Source organism: Onthophagus taurus, chromosome 3 (genome assembly GCF_036711975.1).
Source record: "Onthophagus taurus isolate NC chromosome 3, IU_Otau_3.0, whole genome shotgun sequence".
NCBI lineage: Eukaryota > Metazoa > Arthropoda > Insecta > Coleoptera > Scarabaeidae > Onthophagus > Onthophagus taurus.
This window is the reverse complement of record NC_091968.1, coordinates 6155119-6172607: the sequence shown is the minus strand read 5'-3', so window position 1 is coordinate 6172607 and position 17489 is coordinate 6155119. Positions and strand designations below refer to the sequence as shown.

Sequence of the window (17489 nt, the reverse complement as noted above, 5' to 3'; positions counted from 1 at the left end):
CTGAAAGGAGAATATCATATAAAAGGAGAATTTCAACATCAATACTAAACCATTAATGGAGAAATAAAAAAAATAGAAATTAAGAGACCTAGAAAAATAAATGTATACAAAAAAGAAATCGTTATTAAATATTGATGTGGTTGACCAAACGTGGAACATCTTCAATGTGACAAAGTAGTACCGATGAGGCGATGGCAAGTAAAAAAAAAATATTAAAGGCAAGGAGGAAACGGAACTGCTGTACCACTCTTCTCATCGCGACCCACATGCCGTTGCTTTCAAAATAATAAAATACCTATACGTCTCAATGGAAAGGCACTTGCTTTCGGACGCTTGAACAGTTCGCGTTTTCAAACGGAACTGATCGGGTCTTAAGGAAGTTAAGATACTTGCGACTTAAGTATTCGTACTTAAGCCAAGTAATCGGGCTATGAATATAAGTGCTTCTAAATAACTCATTCAGAAGTAACTAACCGGCAAATGAAGAAGTGATTTTTTTAGATAAAATTGTGTTTTTCAACGATAAGTGTTATACATAAAGACTTATGTGGATAAGAAGAAAATACTTCTTGTGAAGATTTAAAGTGGTAATTATATTTATAATTTTATTAAAAAAAAATAAAAAATTTAATAAATGCAATAAGTATCATGTTACTTTGAAAATAGAAGTGGTTTGCATAATTTTTTGATGATTTGTTTAAACACGCTATTTTCGCGAATCAGCATTAATAATAAAATCGGTAATTTTAAATTTACCTTTGTGATTTTTTAGCAAAAAAAATTAAGAAGAAATGACCACGATATTGAATTCTACTCAAAATCTAGCCAAAGACGCTTATCATTACTACCTCTGGACATTGTCTTTATCAGGTAAGTTTCTACTTTTGTTAGATTCATTTTATATCTTGCATGCTTTCAACGTGTTAATAATTCTGTTAAAACTAGGTGATTTCTATTATATATAACATTTTTAATAAGAAACTGATAAAAAAGATTCTAAAAAGTTGTATTTTAAACGTAGCAATCTCACACCACCACAACATAGTAAAACGTGGTATACCACCAAACAATATTTCTCGGATTTCGACTGCTTTAAGTGGCCTTTAACCAGATAGAGTCAATAGTCATAAATAATAGGTTCATTTTGTTTATCTTTACAAGTTGTTTGCCAAGTATTTTACGAAGTATATATAAAGAGTATCTTATTTTTTTTTCAATAATGGATTCTGGTAATTCGCACAACATTTTTTTGTTATCTATACCTAGAACTAGAAGCAATAAAAATATGCAACTTAGTGATATCTTATGCTAACTAGCGCTACCTACCACTATCACTAGAACTAACATTAGACCAAGAACTAGAAACATTAAGGTTTAGCCGTTTTAAGAGACGCACAGCTAAACCCGAATGTTTCTGGTTCTAGATCTAGTGTTAGTTCTACTTTTCTTTCAATAAAAATTTACCACAATTTAACGCTAAACACCATTTAAAACTAGAACTAACACATTCGATTCTAGTTCTAGGCCTGATGTTAGTTCTAGTGATAGTGCTAGTGTAAAACTAGAACTAACACTAAACCTACAACTAGAAAGTATCGGGTTTACCCAGAATTTACAACCCACGCTCTGCTCCATGCCCAACCCGACATTTCAGAAATCGGACTAGTTTAACTGTTAATTAACCTAACTCAAAGTGGAATTTCTACACAAAATTCTGAAATAAATCAATAAATTAGGTGGATCCGAAAGTAACGTTTAAAGAGGGGGGGGGCACTCCCCTCTAAAAAGATGGGGTAACGAAGAATCGAGTGTTGTAGTAGCAATTTTTAAATCTGTAATGGAAGGGACACATAAAGATATCACTCAACAGAAGAATAGTTTCAGTAAATAGTCTTCAGCCAGTAGGATTGTAATCTCCAAGCACTTAGTAGTTTTTTGGCAGCAGTGTTTAGTTTTCTGAAAGCATTAAATAGTCTTTGCTAACAATATCTAGCTTTCTCCAAGCAATTAGTTGTCTTTCCAACAATATTTAGCATTCTAAAAGTAGTTAATAGCTTTTTGGAAACAATATCTGTTTTTCCAAGCAGATAATGGTTTCTTCCAAGCAGTATTTAGTCTTCTCCAAGCAGGTCGTAATCTTTTCTAGTAGTATATAGCGCTCTAAAAGCAGTAACTAGTCTTATGGAAGCAGTATCTCGTTTTTCCAATCAGTTTGTAGTTGTTTGTTAACACTATCTAGTCTTCTCCAAACAGATTGTAATCCTTTCCATCAGTATCAAGCATTTTGGAAGCAGTAGGTACCTTTTTTGGAGAGCATCTCTTCTTTTCAAGTAGTTGTAAGTCTTTTCTGGTAGTATTTAGCATTCTAGCAGCATTAGGTAGCTTTTTGGGAAGCATATCTCTTCTTTCCAAGCAGTTATTAGTCCTTTCCAGCAGTATTTAATATTCTGGAAGCAGTAGGTAGCTATTTGGAAAGCATATCTCTTTTCCAAACAATTATTAAAGTCTTTGGAAGCAATATTCCGTCTATCCAAGTAGGTCAAAACCTTTAACAGCAGTGTTTAGCGTTCTGGGAGCAATAGGTATCATTTTGAAAACAGTATCTAGTCTTTTCCAAGTAATATTATTTAATGATTTTCTTTCCATTTTATACTCAATGTAAATAAAATTCGATTTTTGCACTTCAAATGGATTACTTTATTTATTTCTTTTTCTCTACCGGTTTCGCCACATATTATAGCATCATCAGGAGAATACGTCAATTGGTTACAAAAAATTCTTTGGATAAATGTTGTTGAGTAATTAAATACTGTTCAACTTCTGCGGCAAGGTGCACGACGTCATAACGTTTTATAATTTCTTAATCCTCTCCAATCTCAATTCTCTAAGTTTCTCAGTGTAATTTGAAAATGAAAACATATAAAGAAACACTCAACAACATTTATACTAAGAATCTTAGATCTAATCAGAAAATTAAATACTGCTTGTAGGAGACGATTTACTACTCGCAGAATTTAATGCTGCATACAGGAGACTAAAAACTGCTTATAGGAGATTAAATATTGTTTGTAGGCGATTAGACAATGCCTTGAGAAGAAGAAAACTGTTTGGAAAGAACTAAATACTAATTTAGAAGACAATATACTGTTAGCAGGAGACCAGATACTGCAGACAGAACACTAAAATATATTATTAACTTAAACCTACGTTCCCTACTACAACATGAAAAGAAGTATAGAATCTGTCTTAAGAGACCTGCGGCTAAACCCCAATGTTTCTAGTTCTAGGTCTAATGTTAATTCTAGTGACAGTGCAAGTGTAAAACTAAAACTAACACTATACATAGAACTAGAATCGTTCGGGTTTAGCCGTCTTTAAAGACGTGCGGCTAAACCCGAATGATTCTAGTTCTAGGTCTAGTGTTAGTTATAATTTTACACTAGTACTGTTCCTTTGTAGAACTAACACTATACCTAGAACTAGAATCATTTGGGTTTAGACGCACGTCTCTAAAGACGGCTAAACCCGAAGGATTGTAGTTGTAGGTATAGTGTTAGTTCTAGTTTTACACTTGCACTGTCACTAGAACTAACAGTAGACCTAGAACTAGAATCATTTGGGTTTAGCCCTACGTCTCTTAAGACGGCTAAACCCGAATGATTCTAGTTCTTGATCTAGTGTTAGTTCTAGTTTTACACTAGTACTGTTCCTTTGTAGAACTAACACTATACCTAGAACTACAATCATTTGGGTTTAGCTGCACGTCTCTAAAGACGGTTAAACCCGAATGATTCTAGTTGTAGGTATAGTGTTAGTTCTAGTTTTACACTTGCACTGTCACTAGAACTAACATTAGACCTAGAACTAGAATCATTTGGGTTTAGCCGTACGCTGCATAACAATTAAAACTGGATTGAATGAGAATAAGATTGAATGAATAAGAAATAAAAGAAAAATAAGTTCTTTCTTGCTTTTTTATTAAATTTTCTCGGTACCGGTTTCGACTAAACGGTCATCCTCAGCCCAATCTACATATATGTTAAAAAATATTTTACATAAAAAACTTATTTCTATAATTAATACACTTACGGTCAAATAAATCTAATTATGAAACATTGAGAACGCCATCATCATAATGAAATAAATCATGCATAAACATTTTTAGTGAAAATAATGAAAAAAAATTTTCTTTCTCAAAAAATATATCAAAAAATCAAATCCAAAGAAGAGGGATTCAAAGAAGTAAAACTAAAATAAATATAAAACATGAAAAAACAGCAATTTTTTAACATATATGTAGATTCGGCTGAGGATGACTGTTTAGTCGAAACTGGTACCGAGGAAATTTAATAAAAAAGCAAGAAAGAAGTTATTTTTCTTTATTTCTTAATTAAAACTAGAACTAACACTAGAGCTAGAACTAGAAACATTCGGGTATAGCCGTACGTCTGAAGACGCACGGCTAAATCCGAATGTTTCTAGTTCTAGGTCTAGTGTTAGTTCTAGTTTTACTCTAGCACTGTTCCTTTGTAGAACTAACACTATACCTAGAACTAGAATCATTTGGGTTTAGTCGCACGTCTCTAAAGACGGCTAAACCCGAATGATTCTAGTTGTAGGTATAGTGTTAGTTCTAGTTTTATACTTGCACTGTCACTAGAACTAACATTAGACCTAGAACTAGAAACATTTGGCTTTAGCCGTACGTCTCTTAAGACGGCTAAACCCGAATGATTCTAGTTCTTGGTCTAGCGCTACATAACAATTCAACAATATATTTTTGTATATCACTTTTGATAAGATGCATTCTATGATTCGCATCTTCAACTTAGGTTTGAGTCAGTATTTAGCCAGAGTGATGAAGATGAAGTTATTTGAATTGTTGATACAATTCGTTATTACATCTAAACCTTGTGGTAAATTGCTGCTTGCAGATAACTTGAAGATTTTTACTTTTACTCAGTCACTAGTTAGTTGTGTGATAAGTGATGCGCAGAAAACCGTTTATTCTGAATTTTACTTCATTTTTACTTCCCTTCAAATTTTTACATCCCTCTCTTTCTAGGTAGTCTTTTTCATCTCTGAATATGGATGTAATTGGATTTATTAATTTTTTTACAATTTTTTTTACAGATTCTCGAACAAGAGGATGGCTTTTTGTCGATTCACCCGTACCAACGTTAGCTTACACCCTACTATATTTATTTATAGTATGGTTAGGTCCGAAATTGATGAAAAATCGGGAACCTTTCAAATTAACCTGGCTTTTAATACCATATAATTTAGCGATGGCCCTTTTAAACGCATACATTTCGATACAATTATTTACGGCATCGATTCGACTGAGGTATAGTTACGTTTGCGAACCTTGCCGACAAAAAGATGATCCTGACGAATTACAAGTAAGATTATAAATCATAAACAAACTGATTTTTAAATTTTTAATTTAAATCTTTTTATAGATAACCAGCGCGGTTTGGTGGTATTATTTCTCAAAACTCCTCGAGTTCTGCGACACCTTCTTTTTTATTTTAAGAAAGAAAGATCAGCAATTAACGTTTTTGCATGTGTATCATCATTCGACGATGTTTACTTTATGGTGGATTGGGATTAAATGGGTACCAAGCGGTTCAAGTAAGTTAAAAGAATTTTTTTTTAAATCGGATTTATCACTAATATTTTTTATCGTTACAGCATTTTTGCCGGCAATGGTAAATTCAGCAATTCACGTTTTGATGTACTCCTACTACGGTTTAGCCGCTTTGGGGCCGAAAGTACACCAATATCTTTGGTGGAAAAAGTACTTAACGATCTTGCAAATGGTAAATGTTTATTAAAAACTTGTTTAACTTTCTCACGCGAAACGAAGAGAAATCATACCCTCAGAAAAATTTATCGAAAGCTGATACTGACCTCTCTATTCGAGTTGAAAGCAGGTTCCGTTTCGAGAAAGTGAAATTATCGGACTGTAAAAATTGACTTTCTTAAACGAGTTTCCTTGGTTATCCTTCCTCTTTTATTTAAAGTCACACCTCCAAACAATTAATTTTTATTTAATAATATTTATCTTTCAATATTAACGTTTAACATTAACAATGTTTTCTTTTCTTTATGTGCATAATGTTTTTCGTTTCAGATTCAATTTACTTGCGCTTTAATCTTGGGAATAAATGGTATACGAACTGGATGTGAATTTCCTTTATGGATGCATTACACCCTTATTTTGTACATGGTCTCTTTTATCGTTCTTTTTGGAAATTTTTATGTTCAAGCTTACATGGAAAAGGTAAAAATTCGAATTATCTTTTTATTTTTTTATCTTTTTTTTTTGTATCGTTTAGGGAAGGCAAATTTTCTTCGGCGGTATGGATATGGGTTGTGGCCAAGGAACTTTATACATCCCCAATCAAAACGAAATCAACAAAAAATCGGATTAAGGGTAGCATTTTTATCCCGAACTTATATTTATTAGGAAAAATGAAGATATTAATGTACAGCCCCGGTTACAAGTTGTTATCAGTGTTGTTATTAGTTGCGTAAATGTTGTTGTACATTGCATTAGAAAAAAATTGTTAGCCACTATTCTTATATAATATATAAAAATACCTAAAACAATTTTTATTTTTATTTGAAAATTTTCATTGCGTCGTGTTAAAAACGCAGATATCAAAGGAAGACATTCGATAAAAAGAAATAGAGAACCCAAAATAACCAAAAATTAGGAAGAATCTAGAAGAAAATAGTTTGCAACAATGAAACCAAAGTACTGTAAATTTTGGCAGAAGTAAGAAGCTGGGATGAAACTAATAAAAAAGTCTGTATAATGCCACACAAAGTCAGAGAGAAGAAAAGAATCAGAACCATCAGGGATAATGGGAAAAATGTACCAGAAACAAAGAAGATGGAGATAATAAATAAGCCAAATGAGAAAATAGTCAGAAACAATTAATTCAAATACTGAAAAAGGCAATCAGATGCCAGAAAATAGGGACATTGAGCAGCCCGGATAAAAGCTAAACGCAGTTTTATAAAGCATGTTGCTTTATTGCAACATGTGTTGTCCAATCTTCATTGCACCGATGTGGTATCTTGGCCGCAAGCGACCTCGGCTTAACCAAGATGGAGAATGCATGATATTGCCTTATTAAGAGAGTATTTAAAACAAAGAATGGATGGTATTGGCGTGTCTACGGTTGTTCAACTTAATGACGTATCCACTGTAGATTGAGAAGAAATTTATGCTTTTGTCTCTGAATATTTTGGATAAGTTGTCTTTGAGCCTGTGATTAGCGTATATTCTGAAGGGGTCCAAAATTCAAACGCTGCGTTTGTAGGAAATTTGGAATTGTCAGAAGTTAAACAGGTGGTTCATGGTGTTAAAATTTCTAAGGATCCGGGCTCGGTTAACATTCCATCAATTTTCATTAGAGGCTGCTCCAGAGTACTCTCTAAGCCTTTACAATTAATTTTTAATATGTCTCTGTTTTTATGTCTTTTCATAATAATAATAATAGTTTTATTGAATAAGTATGATTATACATTATTCTCGTCAATAATATACAGTTCGTAAGACTCAAAATATTACATATCCTTCCTTACAACCCATTTATAACCCTGTATTTATATACTAGGAAAGTTCTTGTCTGCAAGGTATTCCTCAATTGAATAATACCCTTTTTCCAATAATACTCGTTTAACTGTCTGTTTGAACCGTTTGTTATTCAACTGTTTTATTTTTGATGGCAATGCATTGTACAATTTGACCGATGTATAGTTGAAAGTATTCTGGGATTTTTTGATTCTGTGATATGGTATTAACAGACTACTTCCATGGCGCGTGTTGTAGATATGTAGATCTTCGTTCTTTGGCAATGTGTCTTTCTTCGTATTAACATTAACTAGGCAGGTAAGTATGAAACACCCTGGGATAGTTAGTATTTTTAAGGTTTTAAAAAATGTTCGGCAGCTTCCAATATAGTCAAGCCAAGACAAGATCCGTATCATTTTCTTTTGCATTTTAAATATGTCGTACATATCATTTGACCCTCCCCAGATAGATATGCCATACGTTGCCATGCTGAGAAAGTAAGCGAAGTAGACGCTTTTTGTTTCATTTGTCGGTAAATTTTTAGATATAACCTTTATACAGTATATTAAATTTGATAATTTTCTTTTTAAGTTTGTTACATGGTCCGACCACGTTAAAGTTTCGGACAGCATAATACCTAGAAAATTTATCTTTTGAATTTCAGTGCCTTTGTTTCTTTTTGTAAAAAAAGTTAGTATTTTGGTTTTATCTGCATTTAATTTCATTTTGTTCATGTCAAATCATTTTTTTGCATCGGCTAATGATGTTTGCGTTTTATTTTTAAGTTGCTGAATATCATTTCCTTGGTTGATAACAGACGTGTCATCTGCATAGAGACAAATGGACAGTGCCTTCACATTTACTGGCAGATCGTTTATATATATCAGAAAAAGTATAGGCCCAAGCACAGAACCCTGAGGTACACCCGTCCCCACAGATTTCCATTCTGAGTGTATTCGTTTCTAATACACTTGTTGTTCTCTCTGATCCAGGTAAGAGGCTAATAAATTATATGCAGTAGCTTTGAAGCCATATGTATGTAATTTTTCTCTTAAAATTCTGTGGTGTACCATATCAAAAGCCTTGCTGGATCACAAAAGGCTATTTGCGTGTATTTCTGTTGGTCAAAACCATCTGCTATTTTTTGGATAACATTTAGTAACGCTGTTGTGGTTGATCTGTCTATTTGGTTATGAGATCTTCTTCTTCCAAATATTCCATTATCCTTCTCTTTATGACCATTTCAAATACTTTCGACATCGCCGGTAATATTGATATAGGTCTATAATTGCCACAATCGTTTGGGTCCCCTGGTTTCTTAATTGGTATTACTTTCGCCCGTTTGAGTTCCAGTGGGAAAATACCTTCTGTCAAAAATTTGTTTAGTACTACTTTCAGTTGTTTACTAATTTGTTCTTTTATTTCTTTTAGCAGTTTTACTGAAAACCCATAAATATCTGTTGTGTTAGTGCTTTTCATGTTTTTAATGATTTGTGTGACGTCACAGCTTTCTGTAGCTTCTATAGCATTTAAGAACTTGTTTGATTTTAATGTTACCAGATCCACTGCTTCCATTTGAGTTAACATATTATTTTGTGTTAAAGCGGTTGACTGTCCAATAGCAATGAAATGATTATTGAGGACATTTGCGTTCAGTGTGGTTGTTTTCTGCGTTATTTATATACATTACATAAGCTTACATAAGCATGGAAACAAGCTGAAATTACTTCAATTTTTAAATCTGGCGACCGCAGCAACGTGGCTAATTATTGACTCATATCTATTTAACCAGTAATGGGAAAAATTTTCGAAAAATTAGTACAATAGATTACTTTTTCAAATCAATGAGGTACAGCCTGATTTTTATCCTGACCCTTCTATTGATACCAACCTATTAGAATATATGGATTTTCTTCACTCCACCATTTATACGAACGTTCAGGTGGATGATATTTATACGGACTTCAATAAAGCCTTAGATAAGGTAGATCATAATTTATTGTTAATAAAGTTAGAGCGTGTCGGCGCTACTGGAGTTCTACTGAGCTGGTTTCGTTCCTACCTTTCCATTCGACCACCGGTTGTTAGTATGGGTGGATACTTGTTGGTGGATACTTAATATGGGTTAATATGGGTGGATACTACCAACCCAACCTAACCCCATTAAACTGACTTCTGGTGTACCGCAAGATAGCCATTTGGGACCATTATTATTTATAGTATGTGTAAATGATATCTCTAAATCCCTAAATAATTCAAAATGGCTTATGTATGCTGATAACTTCAAAATATTTCGCCCAATTACTGTTCATGTCGACTGTCACTCATGCCGGCTGTCTAAAACACTCTTCAGAGTGATTTGTATGACTAATGTGAAAATATAATAATAATAACATATCTTTAAATATTTCTAAATGCCAGACTATCACTTTTACTAGAAGGAGACCAGAATCCATCATCACCCGCCAGTTTTTAACTGTTTGAGAGAATTCTATGATGTTATCATCAAGTGTCAGATATCTGGATAGTGGCAATAGCTTGAGTCTTTGCTACATTCAAACTCAAGCCATGGCATCTAGACCAGTCTAGAACACTAGCAAGATCCATATTAAGCCTTATTATTCCGCTTGCCAAGCTTATCATATACCATCTCTTCAACAACGCAGATCATATAGTGATGCCTCTTTCTTATATAAGCTGGCGGATGGGTACTGTGATTCTCCTAATCTTCTTTTGCGAGTAGATCTACATGTTCCTCCTCGGAGATTACGTTATGACTTTTTTGTTTTACGCCCCAAGCCCTCGAACCAATTTTGTACAAAAACTGCCTTATATTGCGGTTAACCGTCTTTGGTCTGTACTTTTTCCTTTTATACATATACAGTATGTCCCCGGATCGAGTTACAAAGAGAAAAAAAATTTGTATTACTGATTTTTCAAACTTATTTCAGCATAAATAATGCGTCGGATATGTTCAAACCACTAAATCGTACGAATTTTATACTTTACTATAGAAGTTAACCAATTATTCCTATTTTTCTGTAAAAATTGCACTTTTCTAAATTGAAAAATTTTCAAGTTCAATTTATGATATGTAATCATAGAAACCATAAAAGTCACAACTTATGTTAGTGAAAAATATACGGACAAATCAAATTAAAATATGGCTAAATAATTTAATAAAATATTTTAAATGTAAATGTATGTAATAACACACTATGTAAGTTTGTAAGTGAATAAATCAACTATTCGGCACACATTTGAAGACAAGTTCTAAATTCTTTGAAAGAATTTCGAATTTCCGCCAGTGGTAGAGATTCTATCGCATTAATTATTCTTAGTTTTAATAGTTCTGCATCGCCTTGTAATGATTCACTGTAAACAATTTGTTTCAATCGTTCCCAAAAATAAAAATCCATAATTGTAAGATCAGGACTATGTGCTGGTCATAAACTAGGACCATTTGGTCACAATGTGTGATGGTGAGCTAGGCAACCGTCTCGCTGAAAGTACATTGACCGTATAAAATTTAAAGGTAATTCATCAATAGTTCATTAAAATAATTTTGTAACATATCCAAATATTTCTGTTGATTTACATTTTCGTCGAAGAAATATGGCCCACTTACCCCGTGATATGTTATAGCACACCACACATTTACTTTTTTGAAATGTAGACTTCGTCTAGAGAGTGTAGAATTTGGATTATATCACTCTTCTATGGTTTATCATAAATTGAACTTTAAAAATTTTTAGTTTAGAAAAAAGGTCACATTTTTACATAAAAATGGGAATAATTAGTTAACTTCTACAGTTAGAGTATAAAATTCGTGCGATTTAGTGGTTTGAACATATCCGACGCATTATTTATGCTGAGATAAGTTTGAAAATTCAGTTATAAAAATTTTTTTCCTCTTTGTAACTCTATTCGGGGACATACTGTATGTATTATAACACTTATTTATACAGGATGTTTAGAAATTGGCGGATAATGTAGACATGCAACTTTCTTCGATCGACTCTGATTCGAAAATCTTATACGTGTTCATAAGGTTCTCAAAATCCATAAATTATCATTGATATTCAATATCTGTTGATAAATAAGCAGTAATTTAAAATAAAAAGAATTTTGAAAACTAGTTTTTTTGTTATTTTCTTTAGCTTTCAGATTCGTTTTTAACATTTTTTCATATCATATCTTCATGAAAAACACATTCGGCAACATAGTAGTTTATAATTTTCGAATTTTAATGTTATTTAAAATATAACTTGATTGTCAGATTTGTATCCTTTTCATTCCATTGACTCACAATGAATTTGCAATGAATTTCACATTTAATGAATATGCCGAATGTACAGGTTGGGCAAATTTGGGTGTTATTATAGGTTATCTCAGAAACTATAAGACATACGAAAAAAGTAGGTGCCATGTCCCGGTCTTTTTTTTCGAGACTTATTTTCCGCAAATACACCATACATGCGATACATCATTGGAAAGCTAAAAATATGCTCTTTTCATTAACATCATAATCGTATAGTTTGTATTTAAAAAAATAAAACTTTGTGTTGTATCTCAAAAATCATCAAATATTTTTAAAATCTTTCAACGGCAGTATATTCTACTTAAAAAAGTGTCTAAGCACGTATCAACCCCATTTCTCTAATTTCAAAAATAAACGAAACATGAGCATTTTTTGAAATCACGAAAATTTGACTTTTTGGCTATAACTTAAAAACAAAAGAAGATAGAGGTTCGGTATTTGCGGGATTGGGTTAGTCTCGAAAAAAGAGACTAGGACATGACACCTACTTTTTTCGTATCTCTTATAGTTTCTGAGATAACCTATAATAACACCCAAATTTGCTGGTTACAGGCTGGCTCAAATTCGATGTCCGAATAGGCTATCTCGGAAACTATAAGAGTTATAAAAAAAAGTAGCTTACATGTCATGATTCGTTTTTCGAGAATCTGCTAATGCTGAAAACCTTAAAGCGCTATCATCTTTTGTTTAGGCCAAAATTAAAAATATCGTAAAACCAACAAGTGCAATTATCTTGGTTATTATTATAGGTGGAGTATTATAACTAAGACATTATATGGACACTTTTTTACAAAGAATTTCATGAAGATAATTGCACTTGTTGGTTTTTACGATATTTTCAATTTAGGCCTCTAGGGGAAAAACAAAAGACGATAGCGCTTTGAAGTTTTCGGCATTAGGAGTTTCTCGAAAAACGAGATCATGACATGTCAGCTACTTTTTTTCTAACTCTTATAGTTTCCGAGATAGCCTATTCGGACATCGAATTTGAACCACCCTGTACATGGTGTATGGTCCCTGTAATGGAAGTAGTAACAGATCAGCAACAGAGTATCAACAGTATTACAAACGATACCTCGTAGATTACAATTGTGCAGACACAGACGAGTTATGTTGATAAAATATAAATAAAAAAAATTGTGTTAAGTACAAAATTTGATTTAATAAATAATGATTTATCTGATACTACAATACAACGAAATGACGAGTAAAATGTTTTCGTAGATTGAAATGCAGAAAATATTACCTACTACACAGTAGTATACAAATACAATGTTGCCACATATTTACGTTTCTTTTAAATGCTTCCTGAAACCATACAAAGCATGATACAACATTTTTCCATTAAGATTTTTGATTCAGAGTCGATCGAAGAAAGTCACTACGTCTACATTATCCGCCAATTTCTAAACATCCTGTATATACAGCTTATTTATTTCTTAGTAATAATTTTTATCACTGGTAAGAATTAGTGATTAGCACCGTAGTTAAGCCGAGATGCCTATTATAATGTTGAATTAATAAAAATGTAAATAAATACAATTCAAGCAACGTTGTTTGTATATGTTTTTCTGTATACGTTTTTTTTGTTACTTTTCCACTAATCATATTCTAAGATTTCAAAGAATTCCAATTTATTAAAAATTTACTTTACATTAAATATTCTTCGTATCTAGTCTTTCTCTATCGATCGATTCCTGCTTTTTCGCCAACCACCGTCAGGTGGCGGCTCCCACACATAAACGGACGCCGAAACATCGGCGTCGCGACGCCGTCTTTTTAGCGAGCCTAGTAGTAGACCTGTTGTCGTCAGCGCGAGCGCACCATTCCAGATTCGAATGGCCTAATCCCACACTCCTCAGCTTCTCACGGCTAATCCACACAAGACAACTCTTACTGGTGAGTCTAATCTCAATTTATCTTCGTTACTACTCCGCCTATAAACCTTCTTAAGACACTGGAAAGGTTAGTCCTTGAGATGTTTTCAGATCAAGATGTTTAGTTTTATCTCGATCACATCATCTCAACTAATTAACTCAATCTGGTTAATTAGAAATAATGTTTGTAGACGGAAATTTTATCATTGTTGTGTCAGTTTTGTATCATTTATTACACACATGAACGTCAGTAACTTTAATCAAAACCGACACGTACGGAGGTAATAAACCGCGTTAATCCTGACTGGTCACACGGCGTTGCTCTCGGTTACCCAGGATAATGAACAGACCGTACACGTGAAAACACCAAAAGCTATGGTGACGTAAAATGTTTTCCAGGAAATGAGAAAAACGAGTAACTCTGTGTAATAAGTGTCTTTTTCGGAGGACTATGGGAGTAATTACGAAAGTTTTCGATGTACACTTTGATGAAAGAGTGGTTTGAAAATTCAGGGCACATATACACACGTGCTGATAGTATGCAAATAGTTTTAGCATGTTAATTGGGCGGTGTACGCGAACGAACGTGCTGGAACACGACGCGACAATTTTTCACATGATAAATTTCGTTTATTTTTTATGGCATGAATTAGTGCAATATCCAGTAGCCCCGTTCGAATCGATTACAAACTAACAGTAGATATGGATTTAAAGGGGATAGAATGTTTGCAACTAAACCGAAAACATATTTATTTTTACCATATGTTGCTGATTTTGATTGAATAACAAGCCATTGAGGTGCAATGCAGTTACACTATATCAACAACTTCGAATTGATTTTGTCCGGTAGCCAAAACAATTTAACCCGGTGTACGAATAACCCATAAATACCGTCATACACAGCTCTAGAAACTAATGTAAAACCAACATACTACTGCAACCTATAACCTATACCCGTTCATACGACAACGCGTTGTGGTTTCGAACCAAACCTAAATCAAAACGAGGTTAAACCTCCAAACTAAAACTCTCATCAATCCATTTTAAAGATGACCCTATCATAACCACCTTTGGAAATATCGTGGTTGTTCGTCTTTAAAGTTAAATAGTAATTATGTTTAAACCCGAATAAATAATAAAGGGCATTGTTCGAGTTTTCAGAAACTTGAAATGTCGTGCAAGTTTTTGCTAGCACGAACTGCGACGTCTTAAGTGTAGGCTTGGCTCATAACGTATTCATACTCCATATCTAAGCAGTTCCGAGTTATTTTGGAAACGTTTCGTGATGGTCGCTGCACAATGCAGACTTCCAGAACAAGTTTATGTTTGCTTCATTGGAATGATTTGTGTTATTACCATCCAGTTTTACGAAACGAGAAAATTAAAGAAACCTTAATTGGATTTTATAAGTTCACCAACAACTTTAAACTTTGCTTTGCTGAACTTTAAATGTCAAAACTATATATACATGAATCTATATCCAACCCCACTGTATGATGTAATCTTATATTTTTCATTTCAATCTTAAAGTTTCTTAAAAGCGGAAATATCGATGTTTCATCGTTGACCTAAATTCTGAGATCCTTACCTTTACCCACCCACATAAAGGTCCTATATTCACCAGAACCATCATTGTTTTTTTTGTCTTTTGTGAATCTCTTCACACAGGCCTTTATGAAAAAGCTCATATTAGCATTTCTTTTTCCTTTGGTGTTTAGAAAAGTTCTCATTTTTTAAATGGGAGTCATTAAAAAAGTACTACGATATCAACATAAGAAAATTAATTATATTGTTGCATGGTATCATGTATCCAATGGTAAAAGTAGGATATCCTGGTGTAAACGTCAGGATAAACTCCGCACTTAGCCCCAAAGGAAACTATCCCAATTTGTTTTCCGTTTGCAATAAGAGGTCCACCGGAATCCATGTAGCAAGTTCCCGTACCTCCAGACATTGACATCGTGCAGATATTCGAGTCCGCAATGTCTTTGCCAGCGTAAGCCATGTAAAGATCTTGGCATTCGGAGTTTCTAATCGTGTATAAGTTAATGTAATTCAACACCATGGCCGGCTTTTCGTAATAAAACGAAGTTTGTCCCCATCCTATAGCAGTACATTCAACTATTTCAATATTGCGATGATCCAATTTTATCGGAGACACAAGAGAGTCAAATATTAACGAAGTTTTTAACTTTACCAATGATACATCATTTTCTATAGTATCCGTTTCATAATTTTTGTGCATCACTATCATCGCTACGGTGTATTCTTTACCCATGGTTAAATCAACTGAGCCTACTACAACGTCATAACGTCCTCTATAGTTACTGAAATAAAGTTTATTTCAGGATTATTTTTATTGTTTTATTAAAAATGGTTACTGCTCAAAACAATGTGCTGCTGATAAAATCCACCACTCAGTAAGAATTGTTCCGCCACAAAGCAATCCTTCCGTTATATGAACAATTCCTACTTGAAAAGGAAATTGTCCCACATCAGCTAAATGACCACCAACTATTCTTGGGGTAACCGTAGTTGTGGAATTCTTTAAAGATTCTAGAAATACCAATCATTTATTGATTAGGTTAAAAAAACGAAAATATAATTTTACCCACACCAATCTTCTTCAAAAGACACAAGAACATTAGGAGCAAAATAGTTATTTTCATTATTTTATAATTTTTATAAAGAACTTCTTCATTATATTCATCTCAAACAGCTTTTTTTTTAAATTAAAATATTACAACAAAGTGCATTTTTGTATATAACAATTTTGAACTTTGAAGATACTTGTTTGAAGTTTTTAGACATTTTTGATTGACAATGTCGCTAAATGTAGGTTGGTAATAAATTTGACATTTGAATTCTTCCACACACATCAACGATATTGTTCCTGAACTTCTCCAACTTTGCAGGCTTACGCCATAAGATGAAATCTAATAGTGTTAAATCGCAGCAGCGAGGATGACCATTTCTCGGGATTACCCGAACTTTCTCTTTAATGCATTAATTGTTTACACAGCTGTATGGCATGTGACACCATTTTGTTACAACCACAACCACATATCGCTGGTGTCAAGTCTATCCAATTTTGACCAAAAATAGTCTTCCAACATGGCACGATTATTGTGCTACCATTCTGTAGTCCAGCTTATGGCACAGTTTTAGAAATAAGCTTCTTGAGTTAGAAGAGTGTTCTTTATCCAAAAACGGTGTTTACATAAAACTACTGAATCTGTCACTTACAAGTTTATTTCTTTCTGGAAAGTTTTTCTAGTATCGTTGCTTCTTATTCGAGATCCTTTCTTGTCTTTACATCATTTTTTCTCTCCACCCAGTTTCTTCCTTGTCTTTACAGTCTCTGTTCTATCTCCGTCCTTCATTGCAAGATTCATTTCTTTATTTCTCTTCTAATCCTTTTTTTGCCATTACGCTTTGAACCCAGTCTTTCTCTTCCCTGTCCATTTTAATAATAATAATGCCTTTATTAATAAGTCGCAAAAAAGAAAAAAAAAATAATAATATATTCTTAGAAAACAGACTTATTTTCTGGACGGCACTTAATTCAGAATATATAGAAAATATATACAGTGTGTCCCAGGATAGATGTTACAAGAGGTATAATGACTTAATAATTTTTGAATTTTATTTTAAGGCTGAGGAATTAAGCCCTACTTAGTGTGGAGAGAATTTTAAGTATATT

The 17489-nt window shown here is 33.2% G+C and overlaps 3 protein-coding genes across 3 annotated transcripts in view; 2 read left to right on the top strand and 1 right to left on the bottom strand.

The window, feature by feature from the left end:
- The first annotated feature begins 343 nt into the window (after positions 1-343).
- Positions 344-6615, top strand: LOC111422939 (very long chain fatty acid elongase 4-like). The gene is made up of 7 exons (XM_023056199.2): positions 344-587; positions 773-870; positions 5134-5402; positions 5463-5634; positions 5695-5822; positions 6137-6286; positions 6342-6615. Exons 2-7 carry the CDS (start codon positions 792-794, stop codon positions 6435-6437), a joined length of 894 nt encoding a protein of 297 aa, XP_022911967.1. The 5' UTR covers positions 344-587; positions 773-791; the 3' UTR covers positions 6438-6615.
- A 7101-nt stretch (positions 6616-13716) lies between these two features.
- LOC111422938 (uncharacterized) overlaps positions 13717-17489 on the top strand; it is a 40476-nt gene continuing 36703 nt past the window's right edge. The window contains exon 1 of the mRNA XM_023056198.2: positions 13717-13808. The gene's annotated coding sequence lies outside the window, so the exon portion shown is untranslated. The remainder of the gene's footprint in view (positions 13809-17489) is intronic.
- Positions 15564-16836, bottom strand: LOC111422936 (chymotrypsin-1-like). Its single transcript, XM_023056195.2, has 3 exons — positions 16398-16836; positions 16168-16342; positions 15564-16113 (listed from the first exon to the last, which is right to left on the bottom strand). Exons 1-3 carry the CDS (start codon positions 16453-16455, stop codon positions 15567-15569), a joined length of 780 nt encoding a protein of 259 aa, XP_022911963.1. The 5' UTR covers positions 16456-16836; the 3' UTR covers positions 15564-15566.